The sequence below is a fragment of the Papilio polytes genome, unplaced genomic scaffold, assembly GCF_000836215.1.
Source record: "Papilio polytes unplaced genomic scaffold, Ppol_1.0 DF822067.1, whole genome shotgun sequence".
Taxonomy (NCBI): Eukaryota; Metazoa; Arthropoda; class Insecta; order Lepidoptera; family Papilionidae; genus Papilio; species Papilio polytes.
In genome coordinates, this window is record NW_013527137.1 from 3,682,782 (window position 1) to 3,710,079 (window position 27,298).

General features: G+C 32.7%; 1 protein-coding gene across 1 annotated transcript; it reads left to right on the forward strand.

The window, feature by feature from the left end:
- The first annotated feature begins 6,775 nt into the window (after window positions 1-6,775).
- Window positions 6,776-19,113, forward strand: LOC106107110. Its single transcript, XM_013287807.1, has 5 exons — window positions 6,776-7,036; window positions 11,882-12,028; window positions 15,677-15,800; window positions 17,944-18,059; window positions 18,995-19,113. The coding sequence occupies exons 2-5, from the start codon at window positions 11,974-11,976 to the stop codon at window positions 19,111-19,113; spliced, it is 414 nt and encodes a 137-aa protein (XP_013143261.1). The 5' UTR covers window positions 6,776-7,036; window positions 11,882-11,973.
- Window positions 19,114-27,298: the final 8,185 nt, after the last annotated feature.

Here is a 27,298-nt window from a genome sequence, read left to right on the forward strand (position 1 = left end):
AGTTCGCTACAGATGATCAGTTCTTAATTTTAACGGAACAATTAATCTGTTCATTTAGAACGGAGCGCATGTCTGTCGCAGGTTTCTATTACAGAAATAGTCATGTGATCTAAAGTTAATTGTCTACTCCTTCGTATGGTTTCGGTTTCTGTTTGAATATTTTGATATTTTTTATAGACGGCAATATAAGATTCTTAAAAGTGCAAATATGCAATTCGAAAAATAAACATGCTTCTAAGATAAATATTATTTCATTGAAGAAGAAAAGAAGAAACGTTTGTATGAAAACATACGGTTAAAGATAGAAAAGAATCGTCTGGTCTTTTGATCTTACGATATTCCTTTTTCATTCGTTATGTTTGAATACGGTAAGACGCGAAAGTATTGAAGTATTAGTTACATATCGGTCGGATATCTCTGGATATAATACATGTCTGTAGTATTCTTAGACATTTTTCTCCTTTTTTGTCGTATTGTTTTATCAATACCTTTAATAGCATATTTAATTAAATGTAACGTAGTATAAAATATTAAACTAGAGAAGTGTATAATTTTCCAACTAACTCAACTTAAGACCGACAGTTAAAAATAAGTGTACGTGAAAAAAAAAGAGATTTACACATTTATAGATTTTTTACGATTTTGAAGCCAGGTACATACGAAGATACCATATAAAAATATACTCGAATCCCTACTACTCTATAACGCAGTTGGCGGTCCACATGCACTCACAAAAATTGCAATAAAGGTAAATAGGAAATTTCACAAAGCGCTAGTGAAAGATACAAAACGTTTTTTCGTGTATCGAAATCGATTGGTTCACGGCACGCTACCGACGCGACGTATATAGGGATGGAAGCCGACGCGACTCTACAAATTGGTGACAATTTTTGTGTCGTGTTGAGAACTTATTGAGTATTGAAAATATATCTATTTTACGGAGCAAATTATTAGTTTTATTAAGAAAATTATAAGAACGTAATATTTCGAAGGTTGTAGAAAGGCCGTGTGTTTATATTTTTATATGAAGAAAATTAACCTGATAGTTTAATTTTTCTTTGAATGTTATATGAACAAACTTTCAATTTATTGATTTAAAAATATTATATTAATAGAGAAAAGTTAAAGGAGATTTTTTTCAACGTTCAAAGTTTATTTCCCAGCCCACTGCGATCCATAAATCGAAAACTCTCTAACGAGAACGGTCATTAGCAATGGTAATGAGACTGCGTCATTTGACATACATACTACGTTTAAATCATCTCAAATTAATGCTGTATTATTACGAACCCCTGTATTATATTGAAACAACTGCTATAAGAACAAAAATAAAACAACATTAAATTGGAAAAAGCCTATTAAGATCATTATTTCGAAAACGCTATTAATTACATTTTAAAGATTTTAAACGTATAAGGAGGAGGCCTTCTTGATTCAGAGAACATTTTTATATTCAACCTTTCTCTTGAATATACTAGTTCTGCATAGTACTCATACACAAAAGTTTAGATGATTTAGTAACAATATTACTTGTGAGTGACTCTGTCCACGAAAATTTTAAAAACTTTAATTTGTAACTTATTTGATGTTCCAGACTATGTCATATTTCAGAGATTCCTTTAGCCGTTTGAAGATACCTAATTACAAATATCCATCCATCTAAACTTTTATCACAGTAAGTACTAAGACAAGATTAGGTTAATATATTTTAACTTCAAAGTTTAATAAAAGTGTAGTAAAACACCGTAAAGAATTGAGTCCGCGTCGCCGTCTCGCAGGCAAGTGATCTTCAAAGATTCTCCTCAACGTAACGGAGCACTCACAAGTGTTGTTCACATCTTACGTGCAGTCAGTTTTTTGAGAACACTTTAAATATACTCTACAAACTTATAAGAAAACCGTTCGAAAAGTTTCACTTTTTTCTTTATTTGAAACAACTGTTCAAGAAAATACAATTTTAATTAAAACATTTTAACTGCAATGATGATGTTTGTATTTATTTGATTTAGGTATTTTGTATAAGGTATTTTGGTACTGACATGTTCTAACAAACCAAAGTCCCTATTAGAAATAAAAAGAAAAAAAACTGTTTCATGTTTTGCTAAATGAAAGGTAAATCTATACATATTACTTAATACAGGTTAGACTAATAATGTCGGCAATATCTAATTTATATTACTATGCGATTATCTCATAAAGACGATTAACATCTCCATGTTTAATAAATGAATTTTAAATTCCATGTTTATTACGACATAAGCCATAAGCAAATTTAATAAAGCTAGTAAAGGTCGATACAGATGAGGGATGTAAACAAAAATCTGCTTTATTTCTTGCTGGTAAAGGCTTAAATACGAATGCATGTATTGAAACGTCTATCTCTTTACAAGTTTTCACAGTTCAAATATTACACTGAAAACTTTAAGTTGATTATTTTATTAAAAGATTGAATAACTCGTTTTGATAGATAAACTAAATTACTACGAGATAAGGTTTTACTCTGGACTTAGATCAATATTAGATTAGAAACAACACATTCTGGCGACCTATCCGAATTTAAAAAAAATAACTACTTAGTCGTATAAAACAGGTGAATAGAACGTTCAATTTTGCATTAGAAAATTTAATAGTTAAATACGTGCGCTTTTCTGCTAATTACAAAGGTTCTTTTTCTATTTATCAAGCTAATTGGACGGTTACCGGCTTTAACGAGTACAAAGAACAAAACATAAAACTGTGGCTCGGAGGAGATTGGATACTGAGAAAAATCCGTCACAGCGGCGGACTTTTCTTATTGTACCGTACCATCTGATAGACGCCGCGTCGCGATAGTCTTCCAATAAACCACATTTTACTTGAAAATGGATGTGCACATTTCTTTTTTTTACTTAAAACTTACATTTTTTACAATAAATTACAAATGTGTATGTTTATTGCTATAACACGTTAATTTTATTTTTAATATTATAAGTGCGAAAGTTGGATGGATGTTTTTAGAGTTTGCAACCTAAACTGCTAAATGGATCTAGGTGAAATATGACATAAATGTAGAGGACAGTCTATGGTACAAGAACACACAGGATATTTGCTTTTGTTTTTTTTTTTTTTAATTTGACGTGGATGGAATCGCGGGAGAAAACTATTTCAAAATAGTTCAAGCTTAACACAAGTAAATCTTAATTGAAATTATTTGATGCGCCTCTGGCAAGTGTTGCTATAAAATACTATATAATTCCAAACTATAAAAAAAATACATATAGTAAGTACCATTACTAGAATGTCTCTAATACTTAAGAAATCTAGCAATAGAAAGAATGTAATATGATATTAAAAGAGAAAGAATATATCGTAGCATTATACGACTGTCAAAATGTTCAACTATTTCTATTGTACATAGAGGAGATTTGCGCTTGTTAGAAATGAAAGAGCTTTCAATGTGAAAGCTCGTCACGCGCGAGAATCAACTCTATAATTAAAGCTATTCATTTTAGCTGTAGTACTAGATGTATTCATTAATTTAATACTCACAGGGTTTTTAAGGTTGTAAAGTAAGACTGGAAACAACATTTTATGAACATTTTCTTTTATAAATGGAAGACTGAACAAAGGTTATTATCGAATAGTATTATCGTATACATTACTGTTTATTCTCTTATCATTTAAACTCTCGAAATTTACGTGTTTTAAAAAACAATGATTTTGTCCTATCCGTAGCAAATTTCGTAGCACTTGTAGTGCAATAATGTTTTATACATTAGAGCTTACCAATTTAAAAATAAATGATTTCCCTCATATAAAATTACACTTTCAAATTAAAATATTTATCACATAAAAGTATAATATTTAAGAGAATTTTTTTTTCTAAGCAATGTCTGGTGTTGTCGTAGCAGATTTCGTAGCGTTTGGTTACGATAGTCTACGTTTGACTTTATTCTTAAGTTAGTAATTATTTTATTAGATACTAGAGTATTTTATAGCGCTTGCCAAAATTATTGATTTGAATAAAGTTTCTTAGAGTATGTATTAAAATTGATGACTTTTTATTCTATTTCCTATGTTTAGATGTAGATGGGTATTTTATTTATGTTTACTAATGGCTTAATTAAGTACTGTTATCTGAGATTCTCGACTGGTATCAACTCAGTTGCTCGTTATAATTTCAATTTGACTGATTTTAATTCCTCTTGCTCGTGCTGGAGTGATCAAACTAGGTCATTGAATATAGGTATTAATAAAATTTTACTCGTATTAAAATTTTAATTTTGTTTGAAAGTTATAATTAATTAAAATTTAATGTATGGGGAGAAGGTCAGTGGACTGTAGAAATAAAGTTCACTCTCTTTTTTTTTCGAACTAATATATAATACCTGGCTTTGCTTGTATTTGTAGATTTATTTGTGGATCTACATTGAATGTACTTTAAATTTTCATTCTTTAAATTTTGGGTCCTGATTGGTACGGTCATTATAAATAACTATTTATTTATTATTTTTTTTCGGCATGAAGACTTACGATATTGATCCCTCGAGGATTGCTTCATGTGAGAATCTAAAAAATAAAAATATCAAAGCATTGAATCCTTAACAAATAAGATATGTAACCTTTTTACTGTTCTCAAAGAATAAACAAAGCAATTTATTATAAAGGCATCTTGAGACAATATGCTTTATAGCATAGTGTTTCGGTCATAGGTCAAACCCGGATGATCGCTGACTCACACTACCAATAACCCCGAAGCGGATTTCGTTTCATAATAAATACATACTGCTTTGTTACACTATTCCATTTTTAAAATAATCCATTCTACAAACTGCTTTGAATAGACTGGCGCGTTTTATTTATAAGGAAAAATAGACTTTTGCCTTTAATATTCGATTTAACGTTGATCTTTTTCATAAATTTAATTTACCCAACTCTCACAGACTAACAGAAGGATTCTATTTAAGTATGTACTTTGTATAAGTTATTATGGACGAAATTTATTGCGATGGACCGCTATGAAAATATTAAGTGGTTACTTATAATGTATTTTCTATGTTCTCAATGAGTATGATATAGAAAACTTTAGCAATTATTTTGCTTTATATATAGGTTCTTTTCCATTCTAAACTTTCTGCCCCGTACAGCCGCGTTGTGGAACGGTCTGTCCTCGGCGGTATTTCCAAACCCATAAGACTTAGGGTCCTTCAAGAAGCGAGCCTATTATTTCCTCAAAGGCCGGCAACGCATCTGTAGTTCCTCTGGTGTTGCGGATGTCCATGGGCGTCGTTGACCACCTTGGTGTTCACGCCGCTCGTTTGCCCACTTTTATTGTATAAACATTAAAACTGTTGTATCTTATACCCCTTTTTAATAATACATTTATTTGTGTTTGTAATATTTATTTGTATTTACATACATTGTTACGTTGGTTTAATAACATAGTACATAGTTGCAATAGCCGTTGCATTCGAAGCAAAAGTATTTGTACTTTGACGTTACGACTGCTGATTGGGGTGTCTGGAGGATCAATACTCTTTCCATCCCCTCGTTCTGTTATTTCTCTTAATTAACCAACCTTTTATATTTACAGGTAGTTCCTAAATCCGTCTAGATGAATGTCAAAACAAATTTAATATATCTTTTGTACCTCGCTTGTCTCATATAACAAGAAAATTTTCTAACAAAAATTAATTCCAAAAATGTTGTAAACAAAAACTCAATATCAAAATAATAAATGTTGAACATACATCTTTTTCATGTTTGACCAACAGCGAGCAGCCGCGAGGGGATTTTCCCATTAAGCAGCTAATTTCATACAGCCCGGGGCTTTAGCAAATGTTTTCTTGGGCGTACGTCTCGCAGCGAAAAGCGTGGGACGCTCTCGCCGCTTCTCGCGCTTTGTTCCACGCTTAAGTAATTTTTATTCAAAACGTGACTCGAAAACAACTTAAACGTTTAATATTTATAGGTAGCAAACTTATCACTAAATCACATCTTAATAATTAACCAGAAATTCCAATGTGTTTTCAATTTAACTTAATGTTAACATATCAAAGTTAAACGCAACAAATGTAGTCTAACTAAAATGTTTTACATAGTTTCATTCTATAAATTAAATATGCAATTACGAGGATTATCGTAGCCGTAGCAAAATTCGTAGCACTCGTAGCACTAAAATATTTCAAGTTGTTGGAGCAGTTACTCCGCTTTTACGATTATGCGCGACATACATATGGTAAGCACCGCCCACAAACACCCAGCCGTGCTGCACGCTCATTACGTGCATATGTTTACATTATTCAAAATCAGCCTCCCTTTTAAAGTTTACATTTTCAGTTTTTAAACATTCCTTATAACATTGCATTTATAATTACCTTTAAATACACCCGAAGGGAATAATATAATATTCTTGTGGCTTTTGAGTATATCGAATAATATAATATAAGAAGTTAGTAGACGTGGCGTAAAAGTGTGCAAAGAGGAAGAAGTGTGCGTCGGCGGCAACGAACGCTGGCTGGAGTGAAACGCGCGGGACGGCGGACGGGCGGCAGCGGGGTGCTAGCAGCTGGCAAGGGGTGGCGACGGAGGGGTGCGGGAGGAGGACACAGGACGATCAGGGGTATTTTGCGGGTGTGCAGGGGGAAGGGGAGCTCGGTCTCGGGTACAGGTGCACCTGGGCGGCGGCCGGCGCCCGGCGGCCCACGTGCCCGGGCCTGCTCAGCCCCGGCGCCCGCAGTCGCGAGCGAGCTGCCGTCGAAGACGGACGCGTAACCATTGCTCCGCCCGCCTCAGCGACAGGTGGCGCCGACGCCCGTCGCCTGCGCGCTTCGCCGCTCCGCCTCCGCCAGTAACGCCCGGCTTCGGCATGAAACTTTAATTACGTGTTTGTTTAGCAAATAGCCGTGCAGCTCTCGGCTTCTCTACGATATGCAAAATATAATTGCAAACAGTTGATCAAGTGTAGTTGTACCGAATTGGATTTAACTCCAAATACTGAAAATGGCTGTTCTACATGTTTTTGGGATTTAAAAATACCGCCACTTCTTGTAATTCTGTAAGTAGATGTAACCAAATTTATAATTGTGATTTTAGTAACGTTAAATTAGTTTTGTTTTTAATTTGATGTAATGCATTTTTATGAACATTCACAATCGTAGAAAAGATGTGGTGACGTGGAAATGTTTTGTTCTGAACGTTAGGACCTTTGTGAAAAATCTGCCACATTTGTTGAAACTTCAGAGACGGCGTTTGTTATAAAAAATTAAATACCAACAGAATCATTTAAATTAATACATATTTCAAGTAGGAAAGTACAAATTGTGACTTTTTATAGCTATGTTAATACAATGTTTGCAGTTATAAGGTAACAAAATTTAAATACTAAAAGTACATTAAAAATAAAAATATCTTTTTAATGTTGAGCATTTTGTAATCGTACTTAGTAAATTGTTATTTTGCCGTATAATTTTGTAAAGAATAAGATAACTGCATACGAATTCGTAAATGATTTAAATGTTTTTGAAATTAAGCGTCATTTTCGAAATTCCTGCAAAGTCCAAAACATAATCCCAACTATACGTCGAGAATCAATATTTGCAATCAAAACCAATCGAGATGATATAAAAGCACGAATGATATAACAACGCAGAACATCCGCCAGACAGCATTGTTACAGATCTGATATTCAACTTTTTTGCTTATCGTTTTCTTCGGAGCTATTTTTCTTTTTCATATATTCTACTTTTTCTACGAGCGCTTACGAAAACTCGCAGAGAAAATAAGTGATTCCAAGAAATTAAGTTAGAATTAAAGTGTTTAGTAATTCTGTACATTATAAAATAAAGTAAACGTAGATTTTAATCTTTATGAGTTAAGTATAAAAAAAAACATAAATTATGCTAATACAAACTTCTTGTATAATTATGAAGACTATTATCGTAATAAATATTGTAAGTATTTTGTAATAATTCAGCTTACTCCCGTTTCAGAAGCCTGATTTATAGATTTTATTACAATTTATATAGTCTTGTGAATCCTCTATTATTATAAGAGGCACTCCCATCTACATAAATTACGATAAGTATCCATATTTTCCTTACAGTTGGTAGTTACAGCATAACTATAAAATTATTATCATAATATTCCTAGCGCTGCGAGAACATAAACGTAGCAAATCAAGCTTTATACACGTTTATATAACCATATCTAATCTAATTTAAATATAAAAAACTGTGTAAAAAGTCTGAACTAAAACTAAAATGAATATATTAAAAGAAGCTTGAGAGTAGCCCTAGTGGTTGAGATATTAAGGAGTAAAAATTTGCTTGGTATGGGCATGTTATGAGGAGGGATGAATCGCATGTAACAAGAAGGACGTAAGTTATGAATGTGGAGGGATACACTGGTAGAGTTAGACCTGGAAAGAGACGGATGGATTGCATGAAAGGTGATATGATCAAGAAGGGAGTGACGACTGAAATGACAGATGATAATGTCATTTGGAGGACCCGATGCTTGGACCTTACAGAAGTATAAGGTAGGGCAGATGAAGATGAACTAAAATTCTTATAAACCTAGGATTATTAATTAAAACGAAAGAAGGTAATTATTTTAAAGCTTCATAATATCTTAAATAATATATTTCATACCTTTAGCAAAATACAAAGTGAAATTCTATAATCAATTTACTGTACTAATTGTAAGCACGGTATTAGCTGGCTTAGACCTTGTTCGATAATGGTCAGCGTCGAATAAATTATCCTTTGAAATTAAGGTTCCATCGGCATCCAATCTCACTTTGCAAACCCATGTCAAATCATAATTTACTTGTGAACTATCTAAAAATAAAATTTCATATATGTAAATTTCAGTGATTGGAATGAATGTGTTAGAACATTTATGTATTTTCAGTCGAATTCACATAGTTTTTTCAACATATTTATTTGGGATACTGCTTTCATTCTCTTCTCTCGTTAAATAGTCGAGTATTCCCCTCTATTGCCAATATCCACAAGTTCATTTATTTCTAAAGATTCCTCATATATTAAGGTGTTATTAAAGTTTTCAACGCCCTTTTCAGCAAGGCTTTTGTGATCTATCAGAGCCTTGGCCGTAATCGACCCTTAACTATTAGCTTCCTTACCTTATTCTATGAACTTTGTTCTCCACAAATGACTTAATTTTGGTTTCAATGTCCTTTATAACATAAGCTTTTATCCCATCATGTAAATTTAAACATTCGTTGAGAACCGAAATGTCTTATTGTACTATTACTATTATTTTATTCATAGACAAACATAACCATAATCTTAAACTTATTCCAATTTTGTTTAAATGATACAAAAATTCATTATAATGTTAAAAAATTTATTTAAAGTCGCCAAATTAATACGGTAAAATTGATTTTTTATTTTGTTCTAAGAAAATCGTCAGCGCTTCATTACTCTTTTTATCTATTACTTTATAGCTTTCGGGATTTGTTTTTGCTATCAAACTTTACTGAACTCTGAACTGCGTAATATCCAAGTTTGGCGTTCAATTTGCAATGTCTCGCTAAATCGGAAAGTTCAAGACAATGTAACATTATATTCTTGTTTTTAGACAAACTAATGCTAAGTTTAGTTTATAAATTAGGTTTAAAAACTTAATAAATAGTTTGGTTACACAGATAATACCTATTTTATTTTCTTCTAAATCTTGCTGCTTGTTTGTCTTATTTTGAATACATCGTTTGAAATTTCACGTTGACATTTTTTTCTATTCTCGTTTCATATGATTTTTATTATTATTTCAAATCGTAGCAATAGAAATAAAACTACAATATGTTAGATATTGTTATTTTAACACTTGTCATAAAAGTAAAGTATAATAGAAGTGATTCTATTCTTTACAGGGTAGGGGAAAAACGTCATCCATAAATTGAAGGCGATGGTTATGAGGTCGCAAGTGCGTGACACGTATTGTGTAGCTCGCGCCCTCGTCTCTCATAGCTCCTTTTATTACATGATCTACCGCGTTACCCTCCTTATCTCTCGAATAACAAGTTACTGCTTCAATTTAAATTGTAATGTTAAAATCTGACAAGGAATAACGTTTGTGAAAAGATTTGAGTGAAATGTGTTGCGTATCAAATCAATCATTAAATACGAGTAACTAAGTAACTATCAAACCCGACTATTACTGTTACTATGATTATGAAGTTAAGAATTACAAAAATTAATATTACACAATATATATTCATAGTATGGATAATGAATAATTTCCGTAACAATTTTTTTTTTCGTATTTAATGCTTTTAAATAAAAATCTGTATCACAAGTAGGTTAAGGATTATTAAAGCTTCGCTTTTTAAAAATGAGCACAGATTTTTATAGAACGACATTCAGACAGAAACCATTAAAATAAAATCTATCTGTCTCGTATTACTCTGGCAATGTTTTTTTATTTGCTTTAACAAAAAAAATGGTGAAAGTTCTCTAAATACGGACGAAGAGTCGCATCGCATCCCACGCTAATGATCTTAATTAAAACATTCAATTTGAAATCAAATTAAATTAGAAACGTAGTTTTATACAAATTGTGACAAAAAGTTTTGAAAGACTTATTCAGGTAATGTCTTAAAACTAAAAAAACTGTTTTAACGAATCATAATAACCCATGATACAACAAATACAATATTTGGAAATACTCTTTAAGGTGAACAAGAAAAACAATATGAAAAGTAAAATCTCATAATTACAACGTTACAATTTAAATATGCGCTTTATCTCTTTGATTTATTAAAGGATTTAAAAAATATCTATCGACCTTGAGACAGACAATGATCAAATTGTTATGTAACCTAACCTAGGTCATGCGAAATAAGAATTTTTTAAATTACAATCTTGGCATGAAAACATAAAAATATCGTTACACATAACTTCAAATAAAAAAAAAACTTTCATGTCCTTGAATATGCAAACACTAGAATAAAAACAAATTTAAAACTATCCTAGTATTTGTAATAGAATCGCAGATAGGTAAACTTTGAATGGCCATTTGACGCGTGTTACGGACATGACCCTTGTCAGTGAAACCAACCACGATAGGCAATAGAGCGTTCAACCAACACCTCGACAAATTTATTAGATAGCGCCATCGATCACTGACAAATTAACTGGAAGCGAATAAACATCGCTTTATTTAACCAAACTGTTGATTTGTTATAAAATATATAGAACTCTATAAATAAATGTTCGGCGAATGAATCGGAAAGTAAAATCTGATTTTAGAACTCACATTTATAGGCCATTAAATGTAGTTTTTTCTTGTTTTTTTAGGAATTCTTGGTTCTATACTTAATACTAGTTGAATTAAAAAAATGTTTATTAAAATTAAACTAAATAAGTTTTATTTAGGAAATCGTATTCCGTTTTCGTCATATCTTTAAACTTTATAAATCAAATTTGAATGTTTTCATTTGAATTTGAAAGGTTGTGATTATAGATTTGTGAAAGTCTGGATTTCGTATAAGCGGTTTTCTCAACGATTTTATACATTTACACATCGGTATTCAATTTACATAGAAACTAGGAAATTCGTTATTAAATTAAATTTAAATTTAATGTAAGCATTTGGAGGAACACGGTACCATGTTAAATTAATTTCCTTGGTCTTTGAAAGCAAACTTTAACTCAGTTCTCACAGAATAAGTATAAGTTTTGTAAATAGTAATAAACACTGAAGTCAAATATTATATTTTTTTAGGAAACATTTTTCTCTACTTTATACACAGTTATGTAAATTGCATGCTACTCAATAAGTGCCTGAGTGTGGATTTCTTATCCTTAATTAACAAAGAGTTTTTCAGTGGCCATTAAAAGAGTACGGAAAATAATTTTGGTATATTGTATTGTTGCAGACTAGGGTAGGGTGAGGGCGTGCTGAGCGTGAGCGGCGGCGGGCATGGCGCGTCGATGACGCGGGCCGCAGCGCGCGGCATGCCCTGCTGACATGGCGCCTAGCCGCTCGGCCCTCCTTACGTTGGCAGCTCTCGCAGCACTCGCAGGTACGATGTACTATGACACCAGACATACAGTCCTCTTATCCCCGATTAAAAGGGTTACTTTTGATGAATTCTCCATTGACAATTCTAGCCTTTAACGAAAACCTCAGCGGTTTAACTGGTTTTGAGACGTCAATTCGATTCGCAATCTTTACTGATTTATCATAGGAGTTCGTGCTAACTATACAACATATTTCAAGATAGGTATTGTATAACTATATGTTGGGAACAGGAGGAGCTATTCATATTTTTCACCTTTCTTTATTGGAGAACGGACTGATTGGATTAGACAAGAGTTAGAGAATGGATGGTAAGATGAGTTTATAACAATAAGCATAGTGAATCTTAAGACCTTATCGGCTTTATAAATATTCAATCAACTTAATTCAAGTGAGGTCGTGGTCTATATTAATAAAGTCTATTATCTTAACTGGAGAGTACAATTTAAATATGTAATAGAAAGACTACTGACGATACAATAATGATTATTTAAAACATTATGCTGGAGCGAGTTTGCCTGCAGACAGAACTTACTTAATAATAAAATAATAGTTAAACGTTGCTGAAACGTTGTTAGAATAATTCAATTCTTTGCATGAACTTGGATTATATTGCAAGATATAAAAACATATCTTCTCTAATTTAATTGAATGATAACAATAAAATTATCAACGTAGGTATAGATTTCTGCAATAAACACGTCAAGTCAATAATCTCGTCATACAATAGAGAAAGAAATAATGTGTCAGTAGTTTGTTGAAAACCAATAAAAGTTTTAATCGCACACTAGAAGATATGAACGAATGGGCACAAAAAACCGATGGAATTGGCCACAAGTAAAGCAGTGCCAAGTCTTTTGTATTCTGCAGTAGCTCTCAAATTCATTCACTGATGTCTGGTGCGCTGCAATGGCGATGCTTTTTGTAACTTATCAATGCTATAAAATTCTCAGCCTTTATTCGCTGAGGGAGAGAGAATGCATTAACGTATTCCAGCAATTTACTGTATTCAAATGACGCTGTATTTTTTAACGACACGCGTTTAAATTCTTCAATGCTAAATTTTAGTATACAAAAGATTGTGGAGTGCATTTATATGGCATCACAAGTTTAAGTGGTAACGAAACAGTAGACACTCGTGTTGATTTTTAAAACATTATCCAACAATATTCATTACTACCATAGCTGTTCCCGTGTGGCTTCAACCGCATGGAATTATAAAAACTTTATTTTATTATTTCTTCTTAAAGTACCATCTTCTTTCGAAGTTCGGCGATCGTTAGGGCGACTAGCGTTCTTGACACCGCGGCTCTGAAGAGTAAATGGGTGCACTTTCCAAACCAATGGTGTAGGTTTTTGAGCCAGGACGTTTTTCTTCTTCTTTTATTGTTTACATTTGTCAAATTTTCAATTGTAAATGTCATAACTACCGTTACCATAATAACATTGCTTCCTTAATGTTGGCAGCTCGTAGTTTATGGTCTATTTTCCACATGAAGGTTGTTTTTCTAATTAATTTACCCCTTAATTCTAATAGCGTGGAAATATATAGCTTAAAGCATGTCGTAAGTGTAGGGCTTTTTATTGAAGAAAGAATTATTCAAAAATATTCTGTGATTGCTGACATCCTACGCCACAAAGTAGTGTGTTTACGCTTTATTATATTAGTATAGAAATATAGATTAATGTATGTTCTTAAACCTTGTTGTATTAATAATGCGTTCAATTATGTTTGAATGAATGAATTTACATTGATAGTAACACTAGTTTTATTGTGTTTTATTTAAATACCGCATTTTTGTTATTTTAAGTCGTCTTTTCATTATTCAAGTTGTTCTGTTATTCAAAGATAAATCTATTCCTAAATTCTATATCACATCGCTATAAATTCCGATTGACACTACGCTACACTGCAATTTGAAACAGTTTCATTCGAAATGCCCTGCAATATTCGACATCCTACTGAGGCAAGTGGAACGTAGATCAAACAATATGAATATCTAATCGAAGCCAAACGGAGGTTAGTTTGGGCACGTTATACAATTTCGGCGCTTCCAAGATTTATTAAGAATGCATAAGCTGTTCCCAACTTGCATATAGCCGCTACGGGGCTATATAACTATCTGTGTAATGTATGATAGCTACGCGTAAGTACAGAATAGATTATAATTAAAATGTACACATATAGCATCCTCAAACGACGGGACTCTACTCCTCGGGGACTATCTAAATCTATTACACGGGTTCATTGTCATTATAAACGTAATATGAGTATGTTTAACTTACATTTTTTATCTAAACTAACGATTAAGGCCCTACAATTACCTATGGTATGAAAGGAAGAAAAATATTGATATACGACAGTATAAAGAAAAGTCCTCTACGAGTAAATCATTCCTTATCATATTGACTTTATATTGTTTTTAAATTCGAGAAAAAATAAAAGTCAGTGTTATCACATGAAATCTAACACGTCACTTGAAAATTAATACATTTTTATAACCTAAAATTTGTCACTTTAACCCCCAGGAATTTCTAACCCAGTAATTTGCGGTTGAATACTAACATGTTATAATTGAATCAAATGTAGGTCATCGAATAAATTTGTAATATCACAATTTAACAAGTCATAATGGATGAGACAGACGTTCGCTGAAACCTATTTTATACCGGGAACAATAGCATTCAAAGGCATTCATTTTACTATCAAGAACGTCAATCCTTACAGCGTTTTGTATGCGATTCAGTATTCCATTACAATTAAAGAAAGACTATTCATAGGATATCAAAAACAGAAAAGATTTGCAGTAGACTCAACCATTTGTTTGCTACATTTTACGAGTATATAAGTTGTATGGGCCATTAGCCAATAATTATTTCTCATTTTTCTTTGGATTTAAATCATTTCTGTTTTAAAATTGTGGAAATACTCTTACGCCTCTTAACTTCCGTCTCACAAGTTGTGGTTGCAAGATGGTAATTTGATCTCAATGTTTGAGATCACAAGTGAAGAATGTAATTTCATTCATTGCTACATTTAAAAGAACCTTTTTATGTATAAATTCTTTTAATACATTAACTTGTAAAGAACTATGTAGAAGTCAAGATCAATAATAGCCTCTCCTGTGAGGAGTCGTTAAAGAAACATCGTAAAATACGTATCAACTTCAATGTAAGCCCGCATCGAACATTTACCAAGCGTCCTGTTTCTAAAGGTACTTTTCAAACGTCCCTGTCAGTCATTATAACATAACCTATTAATTCAAGGAATGAATGTAAAAGTAATTCATATTACAAGTATATGTCAAAAGGTTCACGTTTTGTATGCTTTTTATGTATTTTTCATTTGTATAAATGGTACTTTAAAATATAATTTAGAAATTATATATTTTTTTAATTAGATGTGGAAGTTGCAAAGGAGTTTTACTACGTATGCACTTACTTTACTTATGCACACTTGGTACTTTTAATATTAGTTCAATAAGGTTTCTTAAAGGAAATGGTTAAACCTCGGTTGTGCCGCTCGTCTTTTAGATATATCCCTAATCACTTGAAAAGAAACGAAAACTTATCCGTTTGCTCGTTTATTCGGTTCAACAATATAATTAAATGGTGTTTAATTAAAAGTGTTAAAAGTGGTTTGTGATCGCAGGGTGTTGTGTATGCGCGCCGCAAGGCAGTGTGCAGGGCGGCGTGCAGGGGGGTGCGCAGGTGCCGCCGGGGGTGCCGCACTCCACCGCACCGCCGCCGCCCGCCGGCATCGGCGGCGTCCGCAAGTACGGACCTCAAATTACCTTATCTACAACCGCCTCTGTCTTTTCTCTACTGCTGACACTGTCTTTAAAATGCCGCAAATAAACTAGTTGTTAAAACATCTTAAACTTACTACTAAATAAAAACAAATCTAAATCATTAAATAATTTAGCCGTTTAGTTTTTTTTTCGCATTAGTATTTCACTCAGCATTTCCGGCATTCTAAGGATAATCCAATCCAATCACTATCCAATAACAGTATTGAAATCCCATTCGACGCATACCTATTATCGATTTCCTCTTCCGTTGTTCGAATCTGTATTTCACTGAGCACGTGGCAAACTACATGATATAAATGTGTTTGGCTTCCTTCCTAATGTGTGTTGTAGACAAATGCGACTCGATACGTCATAACTTACGATGCCCCACTCATCACAACAACAGTCGGAACATACAAGAATTCATACCAAAATACTTTTTACAAACAACTTTAAACATACACTATACATTTTATAAACAGTTAGTTAACTTATGTTTTAGTATAGATTTTATTTCATTTACATTACGTTAATATCAATTTACAAAAAGATTGTGGATAAAGTATATTTACAGATTATCAAAATCTTTATTCTATGATAATTTATTCTGGGAATAAATGTCAGTTTTATTCATCAGCACGAGACAATATATTTACGATATTATTAAAAGTTTATGTCAATATTATTCAGTTATAGAGAATAGTTTATTTAAGCTTAACGGAATAGAAGAAAACAGATAAATAGATGGTTACGGCTGTAACAAACAGTATACTTACGAGAAATAATTGACTTAGATGATCGAAAATTTTAATTTAAAAATGCATTATAAGTTCCCATACGAACCTCGCACAAGATCCAAAAACTCCTATTTCCACAAACACATATTTAAATCCTATTTTAAGACATTGGCAAAGTTACCTTTATGTTTAACTTAAATTAAAAAAAACTTATTTCTTAATTTTTAGTCTGTGACATGTTATTTTGTGTTCATTTAATTATTATAATTTTCTTTTAACATATGTATTACTAAGACATATTATGTATTTCATATTTTACGATCCGCGACAAAACGGGTGCGACGAGATTACGTAAGTAACTTGTTCTATAGACGATCAGTATGCAGTAAAAAGCCTATTTTTTATAAATATTCTAGGTATCAAACGCAGACATCGTATTTGCTAAACCGTCGAGTATTACCGATCGGTAAAGTAATAATGTAGGCCTAGAACAGCTGCATGACACCGATGTTATTTGCACGTATTATACACATAGTTAACAGACGTAAGTATTTAATCTACATTACACAACGGATTTTGTAATTTATCGATCTATGTGTGACACAAATTTTAACCGCAGTAAGCTTTCGAGTAAGTATTTGTGGATAAAGAAAATCAATTTGTAATCCTGGATATACGTATCTGTTAAAATAATATAACAATGTATAAAATATGTTTGCGAAATTGAATTGTTTTATCGATATTGATCAAATTCCCTTTCCTATGTCCATTTATTGCATACGTAGTAATGATATAGTAATTTTGAATGATATTTTGTTTCTATAAAGTATATTATATTATGTATCTGTGACTTGAAATTCGCGGTGCGTGCATTTTGTCGATATATCGTGGAAGCATCACTAGTAAATTTGCATTCGCATGTAACACCTCTTGTAGGTTAGGCGCCATGCACGAGTATTGAAATGTCCTGAGGACGGAATGAGCTAACAATTCAATTTCGCTTTTAGCTTCGACCCAGCATACTATGTACGGTTTGTCAGCTTCAGCGTTGAAGAATGTAGGTTTTTAATTCAGATTCGATAATAACTGAATCAAACTCAGCCTTTTGCGAAACAAAACCAAGCTTTTATTATCAAATTCAGAAGTTTTCGTGTCAATTTGGCATTTAAACTACGGAATTTCATTTTTAAAAGTAACATTTCTTTTTGCAAAAGGTTAAAATTGATTTCTAGAAATTGGAATTTGAATGTCTTAATAAGCTTAGTACTTAATTACGAATCTCAAAGAATGTAAATCTGATACCTTCAAAGGAAAAGTACAGTGATCATCTTATTCAGTGATGCAGCTTAGTTTGTACCCGGCAGTGGACTCATTAGCATGTTTGTACACAGATTCAGTCAGTATTCCAGAGGGCGTGGGTATCGCGACTGGCGGACCCGCGGCGACCCCACGCTCATCAATTCGCTGTGGCGCAGCCGACAACCGCTCGGGATACGGAAACAGCTCGGTAAGGCATTAACATAATACATACCGCGACCCCATTACACATTCGACAAATTATTAATCATCTGTATCCGAAAATGGAATAAAAAAAATCTGATTCTAACCTTCAAGATTACGATCTAAATATTTATCTGACTTTAACCTTATGTGTACTTAGATTCCAAGTGTAAACAAAATAACATACAATCTTCGAGCAATTTAAAATCTTTGCTTACACATTTCTAACTACATTATGTCTTTAAAAAGCTCTAGTTTCGTGCTATTAAGTTTTTAGTATCACATAATGTGAGTATAAAATTATTATAATATAAATTAGTAGGAACAAACCTTGGGACAAGACATGCTCGTTAGCCTGGAAATATAAAATGAAGAGCATATTGAAATTGCGCCATGATTTCTGTTTTCCAAGATAATCAATAGTCCTCGATTTTAAACAATTTGTTGTTGTACAATTATTTACTTACCTACGCATTTAACAACTTCAAATAACTTAGTATTTGATTCATCGCCAAGACAAAAAAGTCTTAAAGTATTTAATTGTTACCATTAGGCATAGTGTACTAGAAATTGGAAAAATCGATAATTATGTTTTCAATGATGTAAAGAAAGTAGTAGTTTGAAAAATCTCAGAAATTTAATTAAAGTCTTACCATGATATAATTGAAGTATAACTTACTATCAGAGCGGAGCTTTGATGATAAAGCGACGCTCGGTTAAACGCCTCAGAGGGCTATTAACAACTCCTTAGGTGCGGCTTGCTTTTACATTGGAGCCATTAACTTCATACAGTCAGGTCTCATATCTAGCGCTCAAATTGCTTTAGAGGTAAATAAATCATTCTAGGGTTAATCGAAATCTAATTTTAGGGATGTACCGCCTTGACTAATCATGAACTATTTATTTCTGTGATTGTTTAATAATTGAGATGACGTTATGTAGGCAACGCGGAGGTTTATATAGTGCTGGCGCTGTTGATCGGGTTCGTGACGGTGGTGGTAGGATGCTGGCTGTCGGACAACTGCTGGTCGCCGGAGCCGGAGGACGCGCTAGCCGGCTGACCCGTGGCGGCGGGCGCGTGCACGCACGTCTAGCGCCCGCCCGCCGCGGCCTCGCCCGCGACTCCGCCGCCGCCGCCGCCGCCACGCGCACCTCGCGCGCCCACCCTCCTGCACGCTGCGAGCCACCTATGCCGCGGCGCCTGCCTTGCGCTGCCCTGCGACACACAGCAGCGGCTTTTCTGACCCCAGCCCTCCTCCTGTCGCCTTCACGAAAAAACTAACGGAACGCACCCAATGGTCAACGGTGTATGCGACAGCGAGTGAGACAAAATATAAACAAATGCGTGTTTTGTGTCTGATCTAAAACGGCGACAAGGTGCAAGTAACTTTACTGAATAAGAGCTTCGATTTCTATGTATTTTGATGTGTGAAAACGTCTAAAGTGTGTGATTTAAAACTCGGTATAAGAATGAAAAAGACGGCGCCGCCGGGGACAGCGCAGTGTAATCGGATCTATCATTGTAGGCAACGCTTCTAGCGGTCGCTCTGACTCGACTCATCTAACCTCACCTATCGCGTGGTGCGCTACGACTTACGCACCACTTCACTATTGTTTCTAAAAGTATGTGCCTTTGAACGCTTTCCTCGTCTCGACATTGTAGTTTAGAGTGTGTTTTGTAACCCTTTAGAAGACATTTCTTCTCTCTGTCTTTAAGGACACGTTAACCGATATGATAAGTGCAATACACATCATGACCGTGCCTTTACCGTTCTATAGACTTTGAGAGGGACGTAATTAACAATAGGTTTAAAAAACGGTTTCCTCGACGGAGAAATACATGACCGATTGTTTTTTGTATTTTTGTAAAGAACCAGTCTTTGTTTTAATAGCTTTTTTTTTGTTGTAATGAAGGACGACAGCGTTTTTAAATAGAGGAAAGTTAGTTAGGACCAAAAGTCTTTCACATTAATGCGTCAATTGGGATATAATTAAAATTTCATGGTCATAGGATAGAGTTCAAGTTTGAGAGACAACGATACGGTAACATGACTAAATGTAGAATTTTGATACATTTTTTGGGAGTTTGTAAGTTAACTACACACGTAAATATATAGATTTGAATACGACAAAATGTCACATGATTATTGTACAGTATTTTAACGTTTTAATATATTTGATAACCTTATCATGGAAACTGAAAAGCACAAAATTGTATTGATTACAACGAGATTTTACTACCTTACATTGATAATTTTATTTTCATATGTTTATTTATTTACAATTAGCCCACAAACTAGTATTTTTCACATTCTAAAAAGTGGCAATAATCTCAATCATCGATGTTTAAACATAACATGCTAACTTTGATAAAAATGAATCTAATCTAACCATTTTAATGAGACTACAAAAATATATGATTCAGTCATGTGCACAAAAACTGCGTAGTGTTCGAGTTTGTGAAGTTATTGGATTGCACAGTTAATAAATAACAAAGGTAATGTAGCGTGTAAAGTGTGTTTATGCATTTTATAACTTTAATAAACTTGACAATCGTTTAGATGTTTGTATTCAGTAAATATTTTTAGGTCGCGAAATGTGTTTGAAGCTTTTTTAATAGTCTAAATGTGTAAAAAGTTATTACTGTCTATGTGAGTTACAACAGTGTTTGTAAGAACTTTTTGATGAAATTAGGAACTTAATTTAAACTAAGCAATTTTGTACATCCACGATTATAATTCGTTTATTAAATTTACTTCAATTTATGTCGTCTCTCTTGGTATATATGCTTATTTATTTCATGTCATGTAAATCCATTTATATATGGTAGGTTTCAAAATATAATATGTATATTGTACTATACTGTTCTAAACAAGGTGCTCTAGGATATTACAATGTGATTTGCTTTCATCATTCATACATTTAAAAAATTTAATAAAATCGTTGAAAACATTAGAAGATTAATATTACATTTATTTGTAAATGAAAATCATCTAAAACTGCCTATAATAGCTGTCACTATGTTCCTAAGTTTACCCAATTTAATATACAAGAGAATCGTGTCTGGAAACTTGGTGAAGTTTCATATTAATTTCAACCAATGTTACAGTAACTTTAAAGTAACAAAATTGTAAGATTAAGTATAATCTTTAATATACAAATGGCACAAAAGTATATTATTTTTCCAATGTTTAAGTGCACACAATTGTTATCGCCGGTACAGAGTACAAAAACCTTAGGACTTTCTTAAATTAAAAGTAAAAGACCGACGTGATGTAATTTTCAATGTACTATCATAGACATCGCTATTACGAGTACAACCGAATCACAACATTGCTACATCAAAACATTTTCAAATCACATTAACGAAGACATTTTTTCATTTTTCGCTTCTCTGACCGCTGATTCTGAACTAAGCATTATGGATCGTAGTGTCTATGGTGAACACTGCTTTCTTTCCAATTTCTTGTGATTTATTTTTTATGACTTTATCAAGTTTAACGCGGATTTCTTGCACGAACTACCCGAAACGTAAACTTTTATTAAACCTTCGTAGATTTATTAAACCTATTCTACTTTTAGGAATTCGAACTAAATGTTTATATACTTTAAGTAGATAACATTTAAATGAAAGATTTTTTTTTTGACAGGAGTCGCACATGACATGATCTAGTCTAGAATTAAGTAATTTACAAGTACTAAATTGAAATTGTTTGTGAAATAACATTTTTGTATTAAACCTAATACAGGAGTATATAATATAGTCACTTATATAGATGTTACATGTAAATATCATACCAAGATAATACTAAAGCACGTGTTTGTATAAGTATGCATAATTTACTAGTGTTACCCATTTTAGTCTATAAGGAAACCGACTGAATAGTCAATACTTTTAAGTAATTTGTAACATTTTTTAGATAATAGATACCTGTAGACAATAGTTATCAAAACCATAAAGTTTTTTTTAATTCTATCACCGCGCCTAGTAGTTTGCAACTCAGTAAAGTAAATATACCATCACCGTTGTTTATGGTTTTAAAAAAATTGTGAATGTATAGTTTACATTTTAATCTTTTAATTATATTATCTGTGTTGTATTCAAATATATATTTAGTCAAATAAATGAACATAAGCTTTAGTTCAATTACTTTGTTTGCATTTATATGTAGAGATAATTTATTAAACATAATTGTAATTTAATTTAGGCATTTTTATGTGTATAAACTATGGAGGCATCAGTTTCGGCGCGCGTTGCTGAGACTGGCTGGCTTGGCTGAATTAGGAATTGAGAAAACATGTACGCTCAATATAACATTTAGTGAAATAATAATTGTAATAATTAATAATAATTGTCACGAATAATTCGAATAAATGTAATAATAATCATGAGATTTTTTTCATTTCTTGCTTGAATACTGACGGGTTCGCAGCGAGGCTAATGAAAATATTCAAGAGTGAACTCATAAAAGGAAGTTTTTTAAAGCAAACTATTTCCATAGAGATGTAGGCCGTGGCGTATACCGCCGGGCGACAGCCTCTGTGCCCGCATACATTCACTTGCGGTAAACATATAGGTACCTACAATTCACACAACAAACTCTATCTTAACCGTTGCTTTACAAAAAATACTCATATTTTTTTAGAAATATTAAGTAAAAGCTACAGAAACATTCAGAAAATAAGATATTTTTATGTGAATGTTTTCATCATGTTACAATTTAACGAAATTTTCTATCCTATGTATTAAGACTTTGTCGATGATTTTGAGAAATGTATCTATTAATTATCAAGTAAATATGTAGATAGATATTGCATAACATAATTTCAACATAACTAATTATTTTCATAATATTTTATACATTGGTAAATGAATAGTCTAACAATATACAAGTTTCATGAGTATTTATAATAGCAGCTATTTCGCATAAAACAAGTGCGTCGGCTGCCATATCCGTTGGCTACGGAAATGTGCACATTATTTATTCACCGGGTTCTTTTCAGCGGAGACTCTCAACTCGGCTGCTTCACCGGAATGCCGCACTAGTTATAAACACCCGGTGTTTTCTTTTTTTTTATTCAAATTAGGAGTATCCGAAAAAGTGGCCATTAGCACCTTTAAGCATTTTTTAATTATTTTTTTAATTGTTTTCACAAACGAAAGCAACTTGAATGTATGGATTACAATCGTAAAGTCAAATACACCATCTTTGTACAGTAGCGTAATTAAAGTTAGATTGTATAATTATTACTTTAACTAGCTTTCGCCCGTGATTTCATCCGCGTGTAGCCTATGACAAATGTCATCGAGATCCGTTGAACCGTTTAGGCTACAAACTCTAACAAACAAACAAACATCCATCGTTCTAAACATACGCATAACATTAGTAAGAAGTAAGATGTGTCAGTAACTGCTCTACCCTACCTATTTAAAACCCTCGACGAGAAAGTTCATTGATAAAATGTCATAATCTAAATATATTTAACATTAGATCTATTTTAATCTTAGGTCACACCCGATCACCCGTAAGAGGCTGCGGTATTTGGATAAAAATATCACTATCTATTTTCATATTAAACACCTTTTCGTGCTGTCAACCCCGCTATAGGGAGGTGTAATCTGGGATAGCACGGCTATAAAAGTGTATCGGGGGGCTATATCCGTCCGTTGTCAGAGTTGGTCTTTTTATAGGGTCGGAACTTTGATCATTACTCTCTCTAGCGAAGTAAAACTAATATATAAGTTCACCTGTTCTCAACAGAGTAGTTTATCGCGACAAATTGAAAACAAAACTTCTGGCAATAACGTTTATTTGCGGTCTTTCCTTATGTGCATTGCATATCTAATTTGATACGTCATGAGTGATATTTATGGGGCGGGTTATTACCTTTTTTTTTATTTATTTCAAAGTGAATAGCCTATGTGTTCTTTCAGACTATCCTCTATATCTATACCAAATTTCATCGAAATTGGTTCAACCGTTTAGGCTACAAACTCTAACAAAGATCCATCTATCCACCTAAACTTTCGCATTTATAATATTGTAGTAAGACTATTAAGAAGTCAGATGTAATTGAAATAAAAATTTATCAAGGAAGTTTTAGGTTTATTCAAAAAACCGTTAAGTAATATGGTACGAAACAATTAATAGTAATACTTAAATTAAGTACTGTCCAAATGTATTGCTCTTACATCTAAAAGAACTTAAAATTTTAAAAATCTATGAAATTAATAAAATTCCCCTCAAGCAATAAATGACTCTAATAAAAGATTTGACAATTCTTTTCATTGCTTGTAATTGAATCACATTTGTCGTCCACTTTGTTCCAAAAAGAATATCGAAAATATTTTCTCTGTTGAAAATCAAAATGATCGCAGATTTGTTAAATTTATTATTCAATGAAGTTGTAAGGGCGACTCATCAGTGTAGCGCATGCCAAGTTGTGCCATTTGTTATCTGCTGTTTGATTCATAGCAGCGCTTTCACACTGCCCGCTGCAGTATTCACCCACAGAGAACGTTTTCAATAAGCGTTATCATAAATTTTAAACGAAGAACTACGTTTTGGAGGGAAAATAAATTGATCTACTTATAATCCAAGCTCCACTCTGCTTAAGATGATTGAAAACTCTACTTATCTAAAATATTTATTATGCGAAGTTTAGTTTTTATTACAAATTTTGAAATTCACTTTTATACATGTATTTCATAAACTGAGCTATGTAGATCGTATTCATATTTATAATAGTATCTTTTTTTAATTGATTATAATAATACAATTTATTTTCTAAACACATTTTACAATTTCACGATTTACTTCATCATTTGTTTGTTGTGTATCAAAATTTTAATAATATATTTGGATTTGTTAATTAATTATGACCATGAATTGACCGCAACACAACAGATATGATATCGCATAATAATAGCGTTAACTTTATTTACGTAACCTCATTAATTTACAATATTCATTTGGTAAAGGTTTGTTTGAAAGCCATTTGCTGAAACGAAAATATTTTGATAAAGACATTTCCGCGTTTCTATTAATCGGGTACCTAATCCATTCTATTTATCCTTTACTAGTAACATGGCTAATAACGATAAATGTTTTAATTGTATTTAAATTTTTGTATATGTTTTCAGTTTACTCTAAACGAATCTCGAATACAGAAAATTTTAAACTTCCTGTACAACATTTGCAACTTTTTTTCTGACTAATTATGAAAAGTTTTTGCCGCCTGTGTATTGAGTGAATGCTTATATTCAGAAATAACTACAAATTACTATAATTACCAAGTTTAAAACAGTGCAAATAACATTTTTTCCCATTGATTACAGTTTATGAAAATGGTCAGAAATGTATCTAACAGTTTGTATAATCTTTCGTTATAATATTCAAATATATATTTAAAGCGAGAAACCGAGAAACATATAGGCCGATAAAGCAATCAAAAACATAAATCTCCTTAAGATTCGGCATGTTGATATTCCTGTCTGGCGGAAAGCCAAAAATGTTTGAGTTAACGATATTTTTCCTTTCTACAATTCTTTGGTGGCGGGGTTTCGCAACGCCGATAAACAGGCAATTCAAGTACGGTAAGGCGGTAATTTGTAGGCTTTGCCGAGTTTAACTTTTTTTAACTTGAATCGTCTACGAAGTTTAAGCCCGCTTTGTCCCCGCTCACAGATACTCTCGGAGGAAAATTTACCAGCGCGAAAATATTTAACAGGGTATTTTAAACTGACCTTAAGACAATTCTAAATATATAGATAAAAAAAAATACAACGACGTTAAAAATGTGACAGCAAATTATGTAAAAAACTTACGGTTACTTAAACATATATCATTTTATGCGATATATATTCCCGCCAAGCAACCCGCAGTGGGCCAGCGTGGTTAACTATGGTCTAGTCACTGCATATTTAGGATATCCTCCGAGCTCCTCAGTGGGGATGATGATGATGATGATATTATTCCATGCTTCCAGGAGTAACAGTGAGTAAAGTAACCGGGATAGCTGTGATCTCATAACATATATATTCCACTTCCTTATTTGACCTTTCTATACGAAAGTCAACTGTGATGATTCACGTAATTTGTGAAGAAATTCAAGCTCCATTTGTTAACATCAAGTTAAGTAAAATTGATGAGAAATTGTACATTTGACCTTAATGACACCAACGCATTTCAACACCGACGCATTTCAATCTACATAAAAATACGAGTTTCATTATTATAGCAATTTAAGTAGAAAAAATATGCGCATCTAATAACTGAGAAACATCCAAATGGAGCGTCGAGGGCGTAAGCGTTTTGTTTAAACAGTTATGAAGACGTCGTGAGTCAACGAGCCTTCTCATTAACGTTGCAACGTAGTCACTAACTACTTACTACGAGAACTACGTGACAGGAGTTTTTATTCGGCACATTGCCAACAAAATAAATATACCCTGACCTTTTATTTGAAAAGTTTGTCCTCAGTTTCAATTAATGTACCGTTTTCTCAGTGATATAATTTACTGTTACTTTTTCGGTACTATATAAACAGTTTTTATCGTTAAAACAACGCATAAATCTTTTAAAATGAGGCACTTCTGATTGTTTTAGTTTTTTAGAAAATTGTTATTCTATTTACAAACACAGAAACAATATACAATGTTAGAAAACAGTACTTCACGTTTGTATTCTAAATACATTGTGACACTTACAAAGAAGCTTAAGAGGTAAAATACCGCAGCACTTCTTGTTGACCCTTTGTACGTCGGGTCCCTTCAGAAAAGCGTACTGACATCGAATTAACGCTACATAAATACGACAAATATTTACTCGGGATGATGTTAGTGAAATGGTAAAATGGAACAAGACATCAAGTACTGCCTACACTTATAAGCTGTTTTTTTGTTGAAAGGTTCTCTTATGCTTATTTTTTTGTTTAATATTTTATCGTTATTAATAAAAATGTAATGCACTATTGAATATTGGTAAAAAATTATACTTCTGTGATTATTGTATTATTTAAATTCGGATTTTTTTTCCAAGGCTACCCTGCCCTCTGGAAGGCAAGGTTCAAATTCGGATCTACCACAGGGTTATCTGCGCGGTGAGTGATTAGACAAAGAAGCAACTAATGTATAACAATTCTCATATACTTGTTAAATATTCCATCAAAGCAATAAAGCAAGCCTTCTGGGTCAGTGAATACATCTATTGTTCCCTTCCCTTCATTATGTCAGGAAAAGGTAAT